Source organism: Serinus canaria, chromosome 13 (genome assembly GCF_022539315.1).
Source record: "Serinus canaria isolate serCan28SL12 chromosome 13, serCan2020, whole genome shotgun sequence".
Lineage (NCBI taxonomy): Eukaryota > Metazoa > Chordata > Aves > Passeriformes > Fringillidae > Serinus > Serinus canaria.
In genome coordinates, this window is record NC_066327.1 from 14,691,593 (window position 1) to 14,711,181 (window position 19,589).

Consider the following 19,589-nt stretch of genomic DNA (forward strand, 5'->3'; position numbering starts at 1 on the left):
TTAAAAGGGCAGCTAAAAACCCTACAACAGCACCAAACCATGACTTTCCAGAGGGGAACTGGACATCTCTAGGGAAACACCAGCCTAGTTCCTACTTTATGCCCACCTCCACAGTACATGTGGAAACAGCACACAAGCAACAAGAGATAAAATCTCAGGAACATGAATCTGGATTGCTCAAGAAATCAAAGATGCCATGTTTAGTTTCATCTGCACAAGCCCTAAGACAGAACTGAGCCTGGCTGTAAACCTAATCTCCCTGTTAAAGGGGAGTTTGTGGGCAAATATTTCACCCTAGTGAGGTGCTGCCAGAGCCTTATCCACCAGAACCTTGACCCCATGCTCACTGGACAGCCCCACATTTCTCCCAGATACTGTGCCAGCACCAACACACACTGTGGACCTCCATTCCATAAGAATTTTATTGTCCTGTAACAAACAAAACAAACATACACATTAGGAGACATGAATACAGTCAACAAATAAATTAATGTCAAATGAGAGCCTGATTGCCAAGGTGCAAATGAGTGGTGACAGAACTGCTGGTTTGGTTGGGGACTATCACACAACACATCACTGGCAGTGCTGCTGAAGCTTGAGAGAAAGCAGTGCTACAAAATGTGCTGCTTCAGAGGGGCCAGCAGCCAGCCAAGGAAGCCAACCCTGTCTCACCCTCCAGGGAGATTGTTTGGTTTAAGTTAGAAACCCTGGAGCTCAACAGTTACCACCTCTTAAGTAACCTCTGTACAATGTCTTGGCAACAGAGAAGCTTCCCCTTCCAGATGCAAGGCTGCTGCTGGCTGAGGGACTCTGCAACACCATTGTGAGATCAAGTGCAGACCTGAGGAGACCCATTTGCCACAGCACAGGTGAAGATTCTAGAGCAATGCTGCCTATCATGCTTAAGGATAGGCAGGAATTCCTTCCACTTTTCTTGAAAGCTGGTGTTAGTTGTTCCCAGGAACTGGTTCAGACTTGGTCAAGGATCACATCCAGCTGTACCTTAGCAAGGAGGAATGTTCAGCCTTGGTCTGCCCTCAGTCCTCCCCCAGCCCTGCAGAACACACTTACTTAATGCTGATAAAACAAAATACCCTGTCTGAGAAGTGTTCCCAGTGTCTAATACATTCTACACAATTCTAGGGAAAAAAACCCAAACCAACAAAAACAAATCAAGCAGCATCCAGAGTGCCAGAACACGTGCAAATCTGCTGTCTAGAACACAAGACAGTGCTGTTTTGCAGAACAAAGAGAGGAGGATTAGTTGGTTCAAGCCACACCATCTTTGATTACTTCCACCTTCTTAGAGGAACATGAAGAGTTGAAAGAAAAGGAATTCTTCCTCATTACTTCAAAGCTCCATTAGATTCTGCTCCCTGTCTTTCCAATGAGAGCATCTTTGAATGGTCACTAGTCCCTTTTCCCTTTAAAAAACATTCCAAGAACAAAAAACATGGTCACACTAAATAGTGAGGGAGTGCCACATTTATACTGACCTACCACATACCCTATCTTCCATCCGGCAGTTAATGGTCCAGTTTTCAGTCCTTGCTTGTTCACTTCGTTTTCTGCTTGATCCCTTGACAGAACCAGTCCTCCTGTGGGTCCTTCAGCACTGAGCAGGACAAGACAATCAGATTCCAGGCATATAAGCCAGGTGCTCACACACCACATGGAATCCTGTCCAAAAAAAAAACATGGCTCAGGATTTCCCTCTGGTGTGGTGTACTGGGAAGCACATCCGGAGCAGCCTGGCAGCCCAAGCCAGTGCAGTGCAGTAGACAGGATGGTTTCATTGCTTTAGGACAGTGCAGGAGCTTTTCCAAGACTGGCTTTAGCAGAACAATCACGACGGTTTCTTTTTCTGAGATGAAGAGCTGGAAAAGGAGACTTTCCTACTTTACTGCAGCACACAGGACAGGGAAGCAGAGCCTAAGACACCCTGTAGCCTGCTAAAGACACTGGAAGCTTTCCTCTAGAACCCAGTGGGAGTGAGCACGTTCAGATCCCGAGGTTTGATATTGTGGGAACGTGGAGATTGTTTCCTCCCATCTGTGCCTGGAATGTCCATTTTGGGTGGCTTGAAGGTGGCTGGATCCTCTGACATCCTTGTAGCCTGAGCACGCATCAGCTCCATTGGGGATGGCTTCTGGGCACCCTTATAGGACTGAATGGTAAATCCTCCTGATGAAAAAAAATCACAGTAAAAACCAGGAAAACCAGTCAAATCCTCTCCTACTGCTGCCAGGAGTGAGCAGTGTCACTGACACTCAGTGCCACACACAGCCTATGCAAATTCCAACAGCTTTATATCATGTGAAGCCTATTCCACATCAGGGGTGGGCAGTTCCAGTCTTGGTCGCATCACGTATCAGAGAAAGAGTAAAAAGCTGTCACCTTCACACCCTGCCCCTCCCACTGAAGCTCACTGCAAGTTATTTCTACATCCAGATCCTTGGCAAAGGTTTTACCCAACTGCTCTATATTTAGGCACAGAAATTATATGACTAACACACATTCCCAAGGTGGTCCTGGAGAGTAACAAGGCAAGCAGGATAAGACTCCAGAAGGAGCCAGCAAGTCTGTTGTGTGACAGTTCCCCCCTTGGCAAGGCAGATTTTCAAGAACATACCTGCATCACTGGCTGATTTCTGGACAGCTCTGGGTCCAAAAAAGCTCCATCTTTCAGATGACAATCTGTCCCCACCACCTTCCATAGCAAAGTCTGAGCCAGTGATAGAAGTAGAGGATCCCTGACTAAACCAACCCCTAAGGAAAAAAAATAAATGAGATGTTTAAAACATGAGAATAAATACTTCAAGTGACCCCACTATGCCAGGAACTTTTCATGTAGTTAAAAGGGGCAATTTAAGAAATCTTAATAGGTTTGTTACCACCCAGGAAAAGCTATGCATGCTCAAGTTCCACAGGCTTCTAACACTTGGATCTACCCAACACAAATCCTCACCAGGCTCTAAATTTCACCCTGTGCAGTCCCTCACAGGATAGGAAGGTTATTTGTAGCAGCTCCCACTCCAGCAGCTTGTAGGAAACCAAAGGAGGCAGAGTACCTGTTTCTATGCCTGGGAGAGGAGTTGGGGGTGCTGCTTGGAGTGGACTGAGCAGAAGAATTCTGTTTGTCATCTTTTGTTGTCTCTCCATTCTGCATTTTTAGGTTCTGTCAGGAGAGGCAAGAGAAAGAGAAGCAACACAGCTTAAATACTGGACATAAGGAACAACACCTATTTTTTCACCAAACACAGGTGATAAAGAAAGTGTCACCACACCTAAAATTGTATCTAATATTACAATACCTGGGTACACACCCTTAAGTTTCTCTTCACATCAAATATTAGCATTTTTCAAGTTCACTTTTGGCTACAGAAAAGAACACCAGCACTCATAGGGAGGTTGTGGATGCAGCAGAGCTCACTTCAGCTACCTGGTAACTGGTCCAAGTTCCACAACACCCATTTTTCTCCAGCATTTATCAGAGCAACAAAGTTTTCAGTCCCACCAGTTCTTTAAGGGTGAGACCAGCTCTACCAGAAGTTATAAGATCAGGAATACCAGACCCTGTAAAGTAATTAGTGTACATCAGGATGGAAACACTGCCCTGGAACAGAGATGAACCTAGGCACAAAACAAACAGGAACTGGGTGTATGCAAACCATGTTATTTACAAGCTGGACAGTACAAACTGAACTTTGAAGAAGTCATTTGAAGGGCAGTTACAGTTCAAACACAAAATACACAGGGTACCTTGTAATGTTTCCTGTGGCTATTCAAGCCACACTAATGCAATTCATCGACGCAGTTACTGAAACTTTGGCCTCGTGGGAGGACACTGCAAGAGTTGACTATTAAACTCCAACTGCAAAATTTTTAAGAGCTCAGCAGCCCACAGTACATGTTCATTCAAGACTTTTATTTTCAGTAAGACACATCTGGTAACTTCCACAATGGAAATGTACAGTTTACAAGTTCTCTTTGGACACATAGTTGCAGAATTCAACTGCAGGGCACCATTCAAAAGTACAGCAAGAAATTAGAAATTATGTAGGGTTGTTCCCACTTGGAAAGACAACTGTCATAGTCTGATATGACGGTAAAATGTGACAGATTTGGGAATAAAAAAAAAGCTGTTTCAAAACTACAAAGGCTAATGCAAACTTTAAAATAAAAGTGGGTAAACTTTACTACACAATGAGCTAAAAGCCTTCAGAGGAAGCAGCCTAAGGAAAGTTTTAGCAACACACTCCAAAAGTTATGTGACCAGGTAAATGTTACACCAGACCCATCCTACATAGAGAAATGCAATGGAAAACAAGCCTTACATGGACTGCCTCAGCCACTCGGTGGTACTTGGTCTCCTCAGTGGTGAGGCCTTTGTGGGGTGTGTAGCCAGCTTCCCTCAGCCCTGCCTGCTGCTCAAAGCGCTGGATGCTCTCCTGAGTCTGCTCTGGAACACACAAGAGCAAAAATTGGTACAGACATGCCACCACAAGCAGTTCTAGCAACTGAATGCAAACCCCTTTTTTTCATCCTTCACACATTGTAACAAGCTGAGGCAGAAAGATATAGCTGGTGAGGTATCCTGACATGACAACCAGGCTGAGACACAGGGCTAAGTGAGATGAGCAGTGATTTGTCTCAAATCACCAGACATATCACAAATGCAACACGTGTAATTAATCCCATCTCACCCCTGACACTGCATCACTCCTACTCACAACTTCATAAATCCAGGAGAACCCAGTAAGTTGGACACTTTAGGTGGCCCACTGCATAGAAGGGAGCCTTGCAGGTCATGTTTTAAAGACTCACTGTGATTTTAGATCAGGTGAAATAAGCTATTTCAGCCAGACACAGAGCCAGCATCTAATACCCTGATATCAACTTCAGTTCTAAAAAACATAAGCACTTCCTCCAATCCCCAGCATAAGATGTTCATTCCCTGGTGGAACAAGGAGAAAAATCAAAAGGAATCAGAGCACAAAAAGATTAGGGGAAAAGCCCATTGTCTTCTTTAAAACAGATCACAATCCTGTTTTTTGTAGCTGCTGAAAGAAGAGGCAGCATGGACAGATTACCACAAAAATAATTCCTCTTACTGCAAAAGGGCACATCTCTGCAAACATAACTGACCCAATTTTATTTTAATGCATCATGATTTATGTTTAGAAGTGTTGCAGTTAGCAAGGCAGCTGCTGCTATTAACAACATCAATGCCACCAAGTGCTCCATCAGCACAGTGTGTCAGCTGCCCTCACTGCTTGGGTTAATGGTAGAGCTCTGCCTGTCATTCAGAAATAGCAAGTTAATAATCAAACAGAGCAGCAGCAGCCTCTGCACTCCAGCAACATGGACTGCAGCAAACAACAAACTCTGCACTCCCACCCCACCCCTGGAGACACACAAGCACCACATGTGGCCTATTCCCCAGTTCCTTGCCTCCTTCTAGAAACATTCTTTGAAAAAAACAAACTCACACAGCACCAGACCCAGTCTGAACCCAAGAGTTCTCCAGGAATTACCCTTTGGCATCACCAAGCTGGAGCCCCCTCAGTGCCGAACCCACATATGAGAGTGTGAGAGCTGAGTTCTTACTTGTGATGAGGGAGTTCATGATGATGTGAGTGGCCTTGGCCTTCACCACAGGCACCTTGTTCACACTTTCAGTGGATGATGAAGGAGTTATGACAGGCTTCATGTTGGCATCCCCTTCCTCATCCTGTGGGGAAGCAGCAGGGGACAGTTTGAGATGGGGAAGTATCCCAGCACCTAACTGTAACTACGCAGGTGAGACAAGGCCATGCTGCTCTGGCAGCCAGGCTTCATCCCATGGGAGAAATCCCTAGGCTGTGCACACTGCAGCCCAGGAATGATGAGAACCTTAGAATTCATGGCAATGAACAAGTGACTTGCATTCAACATCTGAGCACCTACCAAGCTCAGAGCAAACAAGTTTTTAGTCCAAGTACAACAAGGTCAACAGGCAAGAAACCAGAACATCTGTTCTCCTAAATGCAAACTGGATTTCAAGGTCAACTGGGCAAAAGCACCAAGAGCACCTTCCACAGGCAGCTCAAGCACCAGCTGTTCACAGAATGGCAGTCACAGAGCAGAGCCTGGAGTGAACAATTTGCTTTCCCACCTCATTCCTTACATGTTTGTTGCTCAGTGTGTCTGGTGGTCATAGTTCCACCACTAGACCCCAGCAAAGAAACAGAAAAGAAACACTAGAAAACAAAGTATCCTGTGAAACACTGACTTACCCCACCCAACACAGGAGTTCCCTACTGGAGAGTTTATTTTTTGTACCAAACAACAACTTTTGTTTGTCTCTCACAAGAGATTTAAAAACCGAGGAGGTTTAAAGTAGAGGTTAAGTTCAAAGGAATACAGAACTAAGTTCTTCCATCCAACAACATTTAGCTTAATTTCAAACTTAGAAAACAGCCTCTAAATTTAAAAGGGCTGGTCCTGCACTCAAAGCACAGAATCCCAGAATGGTCTGGGTTGGAAGGGATCTTAAATATCATCCCAACCCCCTGCCATGGTAGGGGAACATGTACAGCAGCTTGTTCAGAGCTCCAACCAACCTGGCCTTGAACACTTCAAGGGATGGGGCAGCCACAGGTTCTCTTTGCAAACTGTACCAGTGTCTCACCACCCATACTGTAAAGGATTTACATCCGACCTAAACCAGCTCCAGCTTAATTACACCTGGTCGCTGGGGTTTTTTAACCACAAACACGGAGGAGACAGTCACACACGTTTGTCGCATCCACACCTCCATGTGCCCAAAGCAAAGCCAGCCAGCAGCGCCGGGCTCTGTCCCCAGCCCCTCCCGAGGGTCCTGTTGTGCGGGCAGGGGGGCAGCGCCAGCCAGGCAGGAGGGGTGTAAGGATGGGGGGGATGCCAGGAGACACGGGTGCCAGAGCTGCGGGGCACCCAAGGACATGCCGGGGCCAGCCGGGGCCGTACCTTCGAGAGCTCCTGGTACTTGCGCTCGGGGATGACCGGCTGCTTCCAGAGCACGCTGGCGCACAGATCGGCGGGCGGCGGCGTCATGGGCGCCGTGTCCTCCAGGGCATCATCGTAGCTGAAGGCGCGGCGTGGAACGCCCAGGGGCAACGACATCCTGCCCGAGCGGGCCCCGCCGCCCGGCTCCAGCGCTGCGGAGAGAGCGCAGCGCTCAGCGCCCGCCGCCGCGCGTGACCGAGACCGGCGGGGAGCGGGTGGGGAACCTTACCGGGAGCGTCGGGCTTGGCAGAGCTCATGGCAGGGGCTCAGGGGGCTCGGCGAGGGGCAGCAGGGCCAACGCCGGAGCGGCCATAGCGTAACGGCCGCGAGTCGCCTCAGCCGGCGGCTGCTTACGCCTGCGGGGGTGCTCTTATAGGGGCACGGTCTCGCGAGATGCGGTGGTTTCGCACGGGGCACGCTGGGAGGTGTAGTTCGGAGGGGAAGGCAGGCTTTGCCGGCCCCCAGCGCGCCCAGGGCCTCGGTGGAGGAGCTGGGGCTAGGGTCATGTCCCGCCCACGTGTCCCGTCCTCCTGCAGACAGGAGGTTGCTGGGTCAGCCCACAGGGCGCTAGGTCCTAGAAAACCAATCCTGGAAGCTGGCAAGTCCATCAGGAACATGAGTACGTGGCAGACAGTCTCACTGTGACAGCTTTTCTACAGCTGCTCCTTCCTCTATCAATGAAAGGGTGACCTCTCCGCTGCCCTCCAGTTCCTCAGCAGGAAAGGGACCCCAGCCTGCTCTCCCAAGCTGCAGGCACAGGGAAAAGCCATAGCACATGGCCCTGCTCCAACTTACTCTGCCTACAGGACAATCAGCGAAAGTCCAAGTGCTGCCCACACCCAGCCCTGTCACCATGGGGACACGTGTCCAAGGCCACCATCACACAGGCTGGCACCAGGAGCTCTCCAAAGCAGGACAGCACCAAGCCAGAGCCCACAAACAAGACATTCACAAACAGCTAGAAAGAGTATTTTATTTTAGCAAAGCTAAAGAAATGCTGGCTGCCACACAGAAAGTGAGCAGAACAGCACAGTCAGTGCCAGGGCTTACAGTCTTTCATGGATAGTTAAACCCTCTCTGCCTAGTGAGGGTTCTTCCTCCATCACCGGAGGCTGTTTCAGTTTGGAAAATATTCATGTCAAGCCTGCACTCGCAGGTAAACCTGAGGAAAAAGAGGAGTCACTGCACTTCCATTTTTTCTGGCTTGAGTGATGCAATGAAATTCTTGTACTCCTCGGGATAGAAATTCTTGTACACATTGATCTTCCTCTTAATCTGTTTGGGAGTATCCTGGTAGTAGTTCTTCTCATCCCGAGCCATTTCCTGCGACAAAGGAGAAGGTAAGTCAGAGGAGCAGCCCCAAGAGCAAACACCAACCCAGCCCACCCACACCAGTGTGATCACTGCCTGACTCAGATGGAGCTGGCCACAGTTCAAAGTGGTTTTTTCCCTTAAGAATCAGCTGACTGCAAAACAGGATCCAGGACAGAGAGGATTAGCAGCTCTCATGCTGCTGTTGGGAAGATCCAGGAGTGAATCCCTTGCTCTGGAATGTACCTTGTAGTTCTCCCCGTGGTTCTGGATCATGTATTTCACATAGTCAATGAGGTCCCGTGAGAGCGTGTTCGACTTCTTCTCAGGGAGGCTGGCCTCCAATTCCATCTCTAGGCACAGGACAGAGGTAGCATGAGGGAGGGGAAGGAAGCAACAACACCTCAGAGGCCCCCAGCCTCCCCCCAAGGTTGACTCCAGCCACACAGCCTGGCTGCTGGTGCATGCAGGGTGTTTCCCAGCATGTTGGTGCAAGAGAATGGCCTAGACAACATCCAGGCCTGCACTGCAGCTTTTCTCCAGCTCACACAGGAGCAGCAGACTCTTTCAGCCCAGGCTGCAGAGTGACTGCTCAGAGCTGCCCAGCCCACCACTGAAATACCAGGTACTGCCTCCATGGCTTCCTGTCACCCTGGGGCCACGCACCAGGCACCAGCACATCTCGGAGTGACAAGAGCCCTCCTGAGGCTGCAGGGACAAAGAATGTGGAAAAGACACTGCTCCTCCACAAGGCTGGATAAGAAACAACACCCTTCCCTACGCCTGGCACAGCACAGGATGACAAAATAATAGCTCACAGGGGCTCAGGAGAACCCCAGGAGCAGCACTGACCATTTACCACGTATGGCTTCCGCACTATTTTCTTTCCTGGCTGTTGTCCATCACTTTCCACTTCCATCCCCTGAATTATAGCAGAGAAAAGACAAATGAAGAAAAGCACAATTGTGAGAGTGCTGTGTCCTCACACATTGTTCCCAAAACTCCAAACTGCTTCTACATGGCTGCAAGGGGCAGGAAATCCCAGCTGGCTTAAGCAGAGCTTTACTTGTGCCATTAAACTGGCTTGTGGGCGAGGCTGTCAGCTGAAAAACAATGTGTGAATGGAGACAAATGGCAAACAAGGTCATTCCTACTTCTTCCTTGAGCTTCTTGGGGCCACCTTTCACCTGAAAGTGTTGCCCTCTTACACAGATGGGCCAGGCTGGCACTGCTGTACACAAAGAGCCCTTCTTCACTATCAGGAACAACTTGGCTGCAGAGTTCCCAATCCCCCTATCTCTGGCAAGTCCCAGGACTGACGTTTTTTATATTTGTTCTAAAGTCCATTATGTCTCCGGAGCGCTGTAGCTCGTTCCCACGCCAGGATCTTGGTGAGATAAGTGTGTAGATCAAGATAAGAAAAGTGTCCACTGCCAGAGACTTATCCAAAGCCACCCGCCCAGTGCTGCCAGGGTACCTCCCCCCACAAAGGAGCGGTCCGGGCCAAACCCTTCCTTACCAGCAGCTTCTTCGGGATGGGGACAGCCTTGTTGGGATCCTCGGCCAGGCCCATCTCGGCCAGGTTCTGCGCCACCGACTTGTGCGGGTCCCATGCATGGCGGATGTGCGAGCTGCGCAGGGACAAGAGACATCACGGCCGTGTCCCCCACCCCGTGGCGGTGCGCGTCCCCCTCCCCACAGACACGTGCAGCGGCTCCCGGCCGCCCTGCCCCAGCCCACGCTGGCCCCCCGTGTCTGCGGCGCTCACCAGGCGATGCGGGGTGCGGCGCGGCGGCGGGCGCTGCGGTAGAGCCGCTTGCGGTTGAGGTTGTAGGAGTATTTGTGCCGCCGGCTCTTCCCCTTGGCCTTCGGCATGGCGGACAGTTGCGGGCTGGCCACGGGGCTGCCGCGTGCGCCGCGAGGCACCACGGGAAGTGTAGTTCCAAGACAACAGAGCCGTGCGGTAAGTGCGCGCGTCGGACTGCAACCCCCGGCATACAGTGCTCCGGAGGCGGGGCTACGGCAGCCGGAAAGGGCCTTGCTGTCACCTTGGCCATGGCGGCCGGGCCGCCCCCGCCGCTGGAGCCCAGCCCGTTTCCCACGTTCCCTGAGGAGGGATTCGCGGACAAGTTCCTGCGCAAGACCCGCGAGAACCCCCTGGTGCCCCTCGGTGAGGGTGGGGCGGGGGGGGGCAGGACGGAGGCTGGGTGAGGGGCGCGGGCCGGCGCGATGGCCGCTGGTGAGGGCCTGTCCCTCAGCCCCGGGCCGGCTGTCCCCCGGGGAGGCGCGACTCGGGTCTGGGAGTGCGGGGGAAGCCGCGCCTCACAGCTTCCGTTCTTCCCGCAGGCTGCCTGTGCACCGTCAGTGTCCTGGTCTACGGAATCATCTGCTTCAAGAAAGGCAACACTCGGCGCTCCCAGCTGATGATGCGGGCGCGTGTCATAGCCCAGGGCTGCACCTTCGCTGCCCTGCTTGGGGGCATGGCGGCCACGGCTTTCAAATCCCGACAGTGACATCGGACAAGAGCGAAGCTGCGGCCACGGGCAAGTGTCTACCAACAGCCCTGGCTAGCAGGGTGGATCCTGGCTGGGGACGGAGTTTTCTGAGAGACTATTGTGATGTCTCGGTACAGCAAGTTCTGGAGCACTGGAAATGGGGTGAATACACTTTGTGATTAACATGTAATTCGGGCTATGGCTTTTTTGTTTTGTTTTGTTTCCCCAAGAGCTCTCCTGCAGCACTGAAGCTGCATGTCACAGGCTGATAAAATTGTGTCTTCTTGGTCGTGGTCTGAGGTGTGGTTGTAGTCAGGCAGTGACCAGCATTTGAGAAATGAGCTGCCCATGAGGAGGGAGCCACTGCTTACGGCTTGGTCCTGGCAGGACAGACCTAGGCAGTGGGGGAGGCAGTCTGGGAGGTTGTGTGAGCTGTGCAATTGAAACTGGTGAGTAATAAAGTGAATTGCAGCAAGATTCTGACTGATACTGGATTGCAGAGCACTGAGAAGCCATAGCAGTAAACAGTGCAGGGAGAAAAAGGAGTGGGCATGGCTGTCTTGAAGCTGTGATGATGCAAGAAATGAGACATAAAACTCCCTGTGAAAACAAGCAGGGAACTCACATTTCTGAAAGGATGTCTGGCTGTGTTCTCTGGGATGTGCTGCTGCTTTGGCTGTTTTTTTCTGGGGAGTCAGCAACATCTTGTTCTCCAGGGGACCTGCCCTGCCTGTGTCCTGACCAACATGGTCCCAACTGTTGGCTTTGGATCATACCAGGGGCTTTAGTGATCCACAAGGCTTTGCTCTCCCATGCCAGGGCCAGAGCTGGGAGGACATGGGGCCACAGTCTCTGTTCATTGCACTGTGGCTGCAGCAGTTCATACCTGCAGGGGAAGGGGCACAGACACCTCTGCCTATGCTGAAACACCTCACCCCACAGCCTGGGCTGTTTGCAGATGTTGTTCTGTGAGTTGGTGCCTGTGCCCTGAGTCCTTGTAAGGATGGGCTGAGGGGTGAACCCTCTGTCTGCAAACAAGCACATGGATTGTCCTGTCCAGGGAATTGTGCTGGTGGGCCTTGGCAGGGAGAGGGAATGCTCTTGCTCACCAGAGCTGATATCTGAGTAGTGAGGATGGGCAACAAGACATTGCCAGTGCTGAGCAGGGTGAGCTCCACCTCAGCACAAGGAGCCCAGAGCCTGTCTACTCTCTACAGCTGCCTGCACAGGACATCCTTCCCAGAGGAAACTGCTTTTGGCTGCCTCACTGGCACTTCCAGCCCAGCCAGCTTGGGGCAGGAGTGTGAGGAGCAGCAGGTGGGCAGATCCATGAACACAATCCCTTGGCAGCTGGAGAAAGGTGCAGTGGACAGAGAGCAGCTCGGCCTGTTTGGACAAGCCAGAGCTTGCAGTTCCTTGGGGACAGAGCCAAGCCCTGGGTCCTGCTGCCACTGCTTTGGCCCCATCTGAGCACAAACCCTCTGGCCTTCCTCTCACTCCTTTTTTTTTCCTGTGGGATGTTCCTCCTCCAGCCTCATCCTTTCCACACGAGGCTTCATGGCTGTAGGTTCTCCTAAAAACAGCACGCATCCCTACCGCAGAAATACAACAGTGCCCTGTAGGATTGGAGATGTTGGTTTATTGTAACAGGTAATTTGGACAGTCACAGATACCAAAGCCGAGGGGATGTAGAACAGCTGTGGGCATGGCTCCCCGAGAGCTGCCCCAGCCTGACATGGAGCACATGGCAGTTGGAGCACCCAGGGGCCCGGCTGCCTGCATGGCCTGGAGGGACAGAGCACAGGGGGGCACATTGTTCCCCCACAAGTAGCCAGGGGTGCTTCCCGCTGCTCTGCAACGCAAGGCTGAGGCAGGCAGCCAAGTCCCCAGGTGTCCTGCAGCACAGCAGAGCTGCCTACGCATGCTGAAGCTCAGGGGGCCAGGCAGGAATGATCAGGCCTATGGTCAGGGGGCACAGTCCCAACACACAACAGCAAGTGATTCCCTACACACCCATTTATCTTCCAGCCCACTGGTGAGATCATGCCCCAAAGCCATGGGTGCCCAGGCACCCCCCACAGCTGCAGCAGCAGGACCGGTGACATTCTGGCCCTGGAGCGACAGCTGCAGGGCAGGAGAGCTCTGCACACTGGATTTCCAGCTGAGCAGGGCTCTGCAGAGGGGCTCAAGTGAATGTTTTTTTGGGCTCTGCTCTATGTGCCCCCAAGCTGCTGCAAGCCCTTCCCAAGCCCTTCAGACCAGACCCAGAGCACCAGCTCAAGGCTGTCCCTCTCCTGCTACCCAGGAGTTGTGCAGGTTCCCAGGACTGGTGCCATCCCTGCCAAGCAGAGGAGAAAAAGTTTGAGCAGGGAGCAGGACTGAGGCATCTCCCCACACTGCCTTAGGTGGGCAAATCCAGGGGGCAGAGCAACTTCAGACAGATGTGCAGGTTGTTCTCAGGGCCAGTACAAGCCCCAGCACCAGAACTCTGCCCAACCCTGCTCTGGGCCCTGGGATTATAACGGAAGATGGGGGTTGGACCTGCCCCACGGCAGCTGGACCTTTCTACGTCACTGCAACTACACAGCCTCCATCTCCCATTCTGGTAGCAAGGGAAGGAGCAGAGCAAAGCCAAGGGTCCCCCAAAGCTTGTAATCCCACATTCCCAACTGCTGGTGTTCATGGGGGAAGGACAGGAAACATCCTGCATGCTTCCCCTACAGTCCCTCCCAGTGGCCCACACCACTGTGCTGCCAGCACTGCAGGATGGATGGGACATGAACACTGGAGCTGCACCAACTTTTCGGGGCATGGCCAGGCTGGGCAGAGTTCTGATGGGCTTAGGGCAGCCGCTGGCAGTCCAGGCCCAAACTGGGCACCTGTACTCACATTCCTCAGTCCCTGCCAGTCTGGCAATGCCATGCTGCAGCCACACTCCCTGCAGGACCCAGCAGTGTGGAGACAAGCCAGGGCTGTTTCTCCACCCTCCCAACCCTGCTCCAGATCTGATCTAAATCCCATGGGAAAGGAAGACAGCAGCCCAGGATCCCATTGGGATACCTGCCTCAGGGCTAGGACTGAAGCCTGGACATGGGGCTGCCAGGACAGCTGCAGGCAGGTTTATTCCCAGCACAGGGCTGAAGTGGGGAACACAGGATGGGATATTCCCTGGTCATTTAGCCAGGCCCTCAGACATAATATCCTGAAGAGCCTGGGCTGGGGCTTCCCCACTAACTCAGCTCTGCCATCCAGTGCCGCTTCCCGGGGAAATGCCACAGTGATTTATAAATAAGTGTAAAAAGAGACCAATGCACCTTTTAAGCAAAGGAAAACCATGGGGAGAGTTATACAACCAGTGACTCGAGCACAGCCGAGGCGCAGATCACGGAGCAGGCAGTGGGAGGCCCTTCCTGGCTCAGTGAGCCCAGCCATGCCCGCTGTGCTCCCAGCTGTGCCAGGCACAGCTAACGGGACAGGGGTGTCTGTTTGAGGGAGATGAGCACCGAGCGCATCCGCGAGACATCCTTGCTCTGCTTGCTGCTCTTGGGGTTGAAATCACACAGCTGGGCCACCTTCTCCCACTCAGAGCCTGGGGTCTCCTCCTTGGACTCCTTCAGGAATGCTTCCTCCGAGGCCCTGCAAAGATATTGTGGGTTGTCACTGGCAGACCCCTTTCCAAGCAAACTCTTCCTTCTGTCTTAAAAACCCTTGTGTCCCTGCTTCCTGTCCCTTTACTCCAGCTGATGAGCTCAGTGTCCTCTGGGACCAAGAGACACGCGATGCTCAAGTCTGCCTTTGGCTGAACTCACCCAAAACATCATTCATCCAGGCGTGCAGGAGTATCTGCCTGCTCCCAAGATTTCACCCCCACAAAGCCATCCCCAAAAAGTCATAAGAGCCCATGGCTTTGCATCTTCAACCAGCTCCTACAGAGGCGTTTCTAGGAGCTCCACTCATGTCCTAAAACTCCACCATTTGGAGACACTCAGCTGCATCATCCTCCCTCTGGTAGCTCACCAGGCCAGTACCTCCCAGCATCCCCCCTTCCCTTGGCTGGGCAGGCAGTGCTGGGGCCAAGACCCCCAGAGCCTTTGGGGCAGGATATGGTCTGTAAGAGGCACATACACGTAGCCAATGACATCGGCGTCCGGCTGCTGGTAAAAGGCTTTGTCAGCGATCCTAGCCCCGGGCACAGAGAGAGAGAGAGTGGAGCGGAGCAACAGGCAGGCAGAGGGTTAGAAAGAGAGAACAGAGGGGGTTAGTTCTCCCAAAGAGTAACCCACACACTTCAGCACACCAGGAGAACCTGGAGCCCAACCCTGCCCCCCCTGCGAGCCCCATGCAGGGGCAGGAGGCACCAAGATCCCAGGGTGATCCCAGTGTGGTTCCAGCCAGAGTAGCTTTGCACAGCCACCAGAGCCACTCCAAGACCTGGGGACTCTCCCCTTGCTTGGCAAGGCTCTGTCCCTGCAGGGCTGGACCCCTCTGTGGGGAAAGAGGCCCTCAAACATCCCAGGAAGGTAGACAGTACTTTTGGCCATGCTGACCCTGACATACCTGTTGTTTGCTCGGTTCTTCTCCATCTGCTCATTCTGACGCAGGTTCCACTCCTCCAGGTCCTTCTTGGCCTTCTCACGCCATTCCTGCTCAGTTACCTTCGATGCCGCATCTAAGGCCCGAGTGAGACAGAGCCCATCAGCCACACTGGCACCTGCTGGGTGTGCTGAGCAGCCCCTTGGCAGGCAGGACAGCTGCAGCCTCTCAGACCTGTCCCCAGTCCCCACCAATACTGGCCAAAAAGAACTACAGCCCCAAGGATATCAGATCCTTGGCAGGGGCACGAGACATCTCTCTGGGATGTAGCAGGGTCACCAAGAGGTGAGGGACTCCAAGAGCCCTGACTGCCATGTCACAAGGTGCCACAAGCACAGGGGGCTACACATGGCCTTGGGTCTCACCCAGCTCCTCCAGGCGCTTCTTCTGCTCCTCCCTCCACTTGCGGATGCTCTCGGGTTCCTGGGTCAGCCGGTCGGCCTTGGCTATGGCTGCGTAGGCATCCGTGGGGCCGTTGGACTCCTGTGGCACATGAGCACCTCACCATCAGCACCAGTGCTTCCAAGAGCCCAGCCCAGCCCAGCCACCTCCAAGGGCTGGAGCAGTCAGGACTCCACACTCCTAGCACTGACAAGCCAAGATAGGAGGTAGGAAGGGTGACAGCTTGGGACATGTGTTCCCAAAGTGCTGCTCAAGCTGCTCTCCCAGCCTCAGGCCCTGTCAACTAAAGCCTTCCCAGCATTTCCCTCCTTGACTTGCTGCTCACTGCCACCACAGCTCTTGTATCCTCCGGGCAGCCTCACTGCACAGGGCAGACACTGGCCTTGGAACTGCTCCCCAGGGATTCACTGGGGCCCAGGCAGCTCCAGGACTGAGTTGCTTCCCTCACATCTGAGCTGAGGGCCCTGCCGGGCCCAGCACCTCCCCTAACACCTTCCACTGGCCAGATGCCCAGTCTGACACCAACCTCAGGAATGGGATTACAGCTTTCTTCCAAGATCCTCAATCTAATTAAGTCTGTCCCATTCCTGATGCGATTATCATCCTGTAAACCAGGCTTGGGCAGTGCATACGCCCCACTGCTGGGCACCAAGTGGTGTGAAAGGCTTGAGAAAGGCTGGCACTGCTGAGAGCAGAGATAGGCTTCAGGCTCCCAAAGGGATCTGAGACCCAGGTGTGTTCCCCCGAGAGTCCCCTGGCCACAGGGCAAGTGGTTTTCATGGGAGATCCAAGTCCCATGGCAGCCCTATCCTGTCTCTGGCCTCTGTCAAGAGATGCTCCTGCCTGCCCCAGAGGCCTCTAGAAGCTACCCAGGCTGGAGAGAGGGGACTTCTTGGGGAATGGACGATTTGTCACCTGCTCTTAGGGCCCAGGCACTCCTTCATGGCACAAGCCACCTGCAAACAGGCAAACAGATGTGGGGCAGATCATGGCAGGTGGGACACATCTTCTCTTCAAAGAGAATGGAGCAGCCAGGACTCCCACGGGAGACCCAGACCTTTCCAGGAGCACCGTAGCTGTTCTGCAGCTGGATAGCAAACTCCAGTCAATGCTGGGGGCAGAACAACAGATTGCTGGCCCCATACACACCCAATCTTCCTTAGCAGCCCTGGGCCAACAAAAGGCTGAGCTCTCACCTGAAAGACATCTCCATTGACAGTGGCTCCTCCATTCTGGAAACCTGCTCGAGAAAAAGGAAGAGAGAAGGAAAAACACAACTATGGCAGCTGCAGGTGATCCCAGAGGGGATGGTGTTCATGAAACTACATCAGATCAGCTTCTGGGAATTTGTCTGTGCCTTTTTCAGCCCAGCACACCCATGGGATGACACCCTCCCAGTGTCCTGTCCTTGGTAGGATTCAGCAAGCACCTCTCACTCTCCCACACAAACTTCTGCAAGCATTTATGTCTTTATGGTGTTTTCACTGCTATTTAATCTTATCTGAAGATTAGGGAAACTGCCCCAGCACAAGACTGACACAGGCTGCTGCTCTGACTGTAGAAACACAGCCTGACCAACCCCAACCCCTGCAGATGGACACAGCTGATCCAAGAGCTGCCAGCCAAGTGCCAAGACAACTCTCCAGGGACATGGCCCCACAGAAACACTCCTTGTGCTCCACCAGGACAGAAGGGCATGCCTGCAGGCCGAGGTCCTTGGGAGCCCACCTGTGATGAGCTGCAAGGTCAGGGTTGGTAATGGGGCACCCATCTACCCACACAGCCCCAGAGAGCTGCACACCTGGGTAACAAAGCCAGCCCAGGCAGGGGGCTCTCTGCTGCCAGGAGAGAAGAAGCTTTGAAGGAGTCACGCTCTAGGCCCTGAGCTTTCCCCAACTGACCACAGGGCTTCTTCTGGCCAGCCAGCTGCAGGCACAGACATTGCAGCTCAGGCCAGCACTGTCCTCAAAGTGCTCAGCCCCATGACTACACCCAGCTCCAGCCTGTCTAACTGCATTTATCACTGTGGCTGTCAACACCTCTCCAGGCCCAGATCTGCCTCCATGGCCCTGTGTGCAGAGCTCTGAAACCACTGCTCCACAGACAGCATGAGGAGACCCTGTGGGGCTGGGTTAGGGGAAAGAGTCAGAGCCCTGTGGCAACAGTGCTCCCATGTCCACACAGAGAGCAGACGCCAAAGCCCCTGCAGGCTGGAGACAAGAGAGCAGAATTGGCACATTCTACCTGCAGGGCCTGGGACCACAACGTTCCCAATTGCAATGTCTTCCATTTTGCATCCCAAAGGGCTCTCCTGTCTGTGGGGACAGTGACAAGGCTGTCATTGCTCCTCAGTGCCGCCTGGATGCCTTTTACACTGCCATAGCTGGGAGCACTGAAACATGGAGTCGGGAGTTCATCCAACCCGGGAAACCCAGCACAAGGGGGAGAAATCCCCCCATGGCTGGCACATCCCAGCTCAGGATTTACCCCACATCCCCAAGATTCGAGAAGCCCTTTAGGCACAAACACAGGCCCAGACGACCCTTGCTAGGATGCCAGCCTGGCCCACAGGGTCACCCCGCCACCGGCCCATGAGATGCAGCACAGACCCCATCACCCACCGGGGATGCACTGCATCCCCTCGGGGACCCCAGCCCCGTGTGGATGCGGCCCAGAGGACCCTTCCCTGCCTTCGGGACAGAAGGGGGCACAGCCCTACATTACCCCACAAGGTCGGGAGCCGGCCCGCACCCAGAGGGAGCGCAGCGGGGCGGCCCCCGTAAGCGTGCTCACCCTGTTCCGGCGGGGCCGCCTGCCCGCCCGGGGCGGCGGCCGCCTCGCCGTCGGTCGGCCCGAAGCCCTCATCGTTCTCGATGCCCGCGATCTCGCTCTCCTGCTGGGCCAGAAAGGCGGCGGCCGGGTCCTCCTCGGCGCCAGCGCCCTCAGATGAGGAAAAGAAGCCGAAGTCGTCGGCCATGACCGGCCCGCCCGCGCCGCTCCCGGTCCGGCTGCGCGGCTCGGCTGGGCTGGGCCCGACTGTGCCCGGGCGGAGCTGTCGCTGTCACTGCGGCGGCGGGCGGGGCAGCCGCGCTGACATCAGCACCGGGGCGGGCCCACGGGCGCGTCCCGCCTCCCGGCCAGCCGCAGCGGGCACGGGGAGCAGGGCCTGCCCGTCTGCCTCTCCCGGGGCTCGACTGGCCGCGGTCCCGCCGCGCCGACCCCTCACGCGGGTGCTCGTAGCTGCGGGTGGGAGCGGGGCCCCCTCACAGCTTCCTCCATCTTAGCGGCCGCCGCCATCTTGGGCCCGGCGCACGGGCGGCCCAGCGGGACGAGGGGTGCCGGGCAGGACCCACTCGGCGGGACCGGAGGTAGCGGGCAGGACCCACCCAACGGGACCGGAGGTGCCCGGGCAGGACCCGCTCGGTGTCCGGCACCCCCTGCGGTGACGGGAACACAGCCAGTTCCCGGGGGCCTTCGGCTCATATCCCCCCGCCCCCCTCGGGCTCAGGGCCCGCTCCCACAGCAACAGGCTGCCCCCTCATCCCCGGCCTGTTCCGGGAACACCCGAGCAGCCCTTGGCACGCTTTGGAACTCCTCGTTTGTCCGCCGGGAACACCCGAGAGGTGCTCGGCACACTTCGGAACTCTACGTGTGCCCACCGGGAACACCCGAGAGCGGCCACCGCCGCCGATGGGATTCGGGCATCTCCGGCCAGGCCCTAGAGCACTTCGGTTGTGTCCGGAATGCGGCGCGGCAGTT

The 19,589-nt window shown here is 54.3% G+C and overlaps 4 protein-coding genes across 5 annotated transcripts; 1 reads left to right on the plus strand and 3 right to left on the minus strand.

Annotated features, from left to right (window-relative positions):
* Positions 1-404: 404 nt before the first annotated feature.
* On the minus strand, positions 405-7,418 carry KIAA1191 (KIAA1191 ortholog). Its single transcript, XM_030229191.2, has 7 exons — positions 7,259-7,418; positions 6,991-7,181; positions 5,611-5,734; positions 4,338-4,462; positions 3,072-3,178; positions 2,633-2,769; positions 405-2,184 (listed from the first exon to the last, which is right to left on the minus strand). Exons 1-7 carry the CDS (start codon positions 7,284-7,286, stop codon positions 1,976-1,978), a joined length of 921 nt encoding a protein of 306 aa, XP_030085051.1. The 5' UTR covers positions 7,287-7,418; the 3' UTR covers positions 405-1,975.
* Positions 7,419-7,988: 570 nt separating this feature from the next.
* NOP16 (NOP16 nucleolar protein) lies at positions 7,989-10,268 on the minus strand. The gene is made up of 5 exons (XM_009091517.4): positions 10,109-10,268; positions 9,860-9,971; positions 9,193-9,262; positions 8,587-8,693; positions 7,989-8,352 (listed from the first exon to the last, which is right to left on the minus strand). The coding sequence occupies exons 1-5, from the start codon at positions 10,213-10,215 to the stop codon at positions 8,209-8,211; spliced, it is 540 nt and encodes a 179-aa protein (XP_009089765.1). The 5' UTR covers positions 10,216-10,268; the 3' UTR covers positions 7,989-8,208.
* A 71-nt stretch (positions 10,269-10,339) lies between these two features.
* On the plus strand, positions 10,340-11,312 carry HIGD2A (HIG1 hypoxia inducible domain family member 2A). Its single transcript, XM_009091519.4, has 2 exons — positions 10,340-10,510; positions 10,687-11,312. The coding sequence occupies exons 1-2, from the start codon at positions 10,396-10,398 to the stop codon at positions 10,851-10,853; spliced, it is 282 nt and encodes a 93-aa protein (XP_009089767.1). The 5' UTR covers positions 10,340-10,395; the 3' UTR covers positions 10,854-11,312.
* A 1,142-nt stretch (positions 11,313-12,454) lies between these two features.
* CLTB (clathrin light chain B) lies at positions 12,455-18,888 on the minus strand. Of its 2 annotated transcripts, none has more exons than XM_030229313.2 (5): positions 18,624-18,888; positions 17,027-17,073; positions 15,794-15,911; positions 15,393-15,504; positions 12,455-14,471 (listed from the first exon to the last, which is right to left on the minus strand). In XM_030229313.2, exons 1-5 carry the CDS (start codon positions 18,805-18,807, stop codon positions 14,300-14,302), a joined length of 633 nt encoding a protein of 210 aa, XP_030085173.1. In that variant the 5' UTR covers positions 18,808-18,888; the 3' UTR covers positions 12,455-14,299. The 2 variants fall into 2 exon arrangements, with proteins under 2 accessions (XP_030085173.1, XP_050835774.1); XM_050979817.1 differs by having other exon boundaries at positions 17,027-17,070; positions 18,624-18,887.
* Positions 18,889-19,589: the final 701 nt, after the last annotated feature.

Excerpts from the sequence above, each read along its gene's own strand:
- KIAA1191 (XM_030229191.2), bottom strand. The coding sequence starts at position 7,286 with ATGAGCTCTGCCAAGCCCGACGCTCCCG. Across the intron at positions 3,179-4,337 it reads GAGTGGCTGAGGCAGTCCAT|AACCTAAAAATGCAGAATGG; the intron begins GTAAGGCTTGTT and ends CTCTCCTGACAG. Across the intron at positions 2,185-2,632 it reads GAAATCAGCCAGTGATGCAG|GAGGATTTACCATTCAGTCC; the intron begins GTATGTTCTTGA and ends TTTTTTCATCAG.
- NOP16 (XM_009091517.4), bottom strand. The coding sequence starts at position 10,215 with ATGCCGAAGGCCAAGGGGAAGAGCCGGCGGCACAAATACTCCTACAAC. Across the intron at positions 9,263-9,859 it reads CCATCCCGAAGAAGCTGCTG|GGGATGGAAGTGGAAAGTGA; the intron begins GTAAGGAAGGGT and ends GCTATAATTCAG. Across the intron at positions 8,694-9,192 it reads GAAGCCATACGTGGTAAATG|AGATGGAATTGGAGGCCAGC; the intron begins GTCAGTGCTGCT and ends TCCTGTGCCTAG.
- HIGD2A (XM_009091519.4), top strand. The coding sequence starts at position 10,396 with ATGGCGGCCGGGCCGCCCCCGCCGCTGGAGCCCAGCCCGTTTCCCACG. Across the intron at positions 10,511-10,686 it reads GAACCCCCTGGTGCCCCTCG|GCTGCCTGTGCACCGTCAGT; the intron begins GTGAGGGTGGGG and ends TTCTTCCCGCAG.
- CLTB (XM_030229313.2), bottom strand. The coding sequence starts at position 18,807 with ATGGCCGACGACTTCGGCTTCTTTTCCTCATCTGAGGGCGCTGGCGCC. Across the intron at positions 15,912-17,026 it reads TCAATGGAGATGTCTTTCAG|GAGTCCAACGGCCCCACGGA; the intron begins GTGAGAGCTCAG and ends CATGTGCCACAG. Across the intron at positions 14,472-15,392 it reads AAGAACCGAGCAAACAACAG|GGCCTCGGAGGAAGCATTCC; the intron begins GTATGTCAGGGT and ends ATATCTTTGCAG.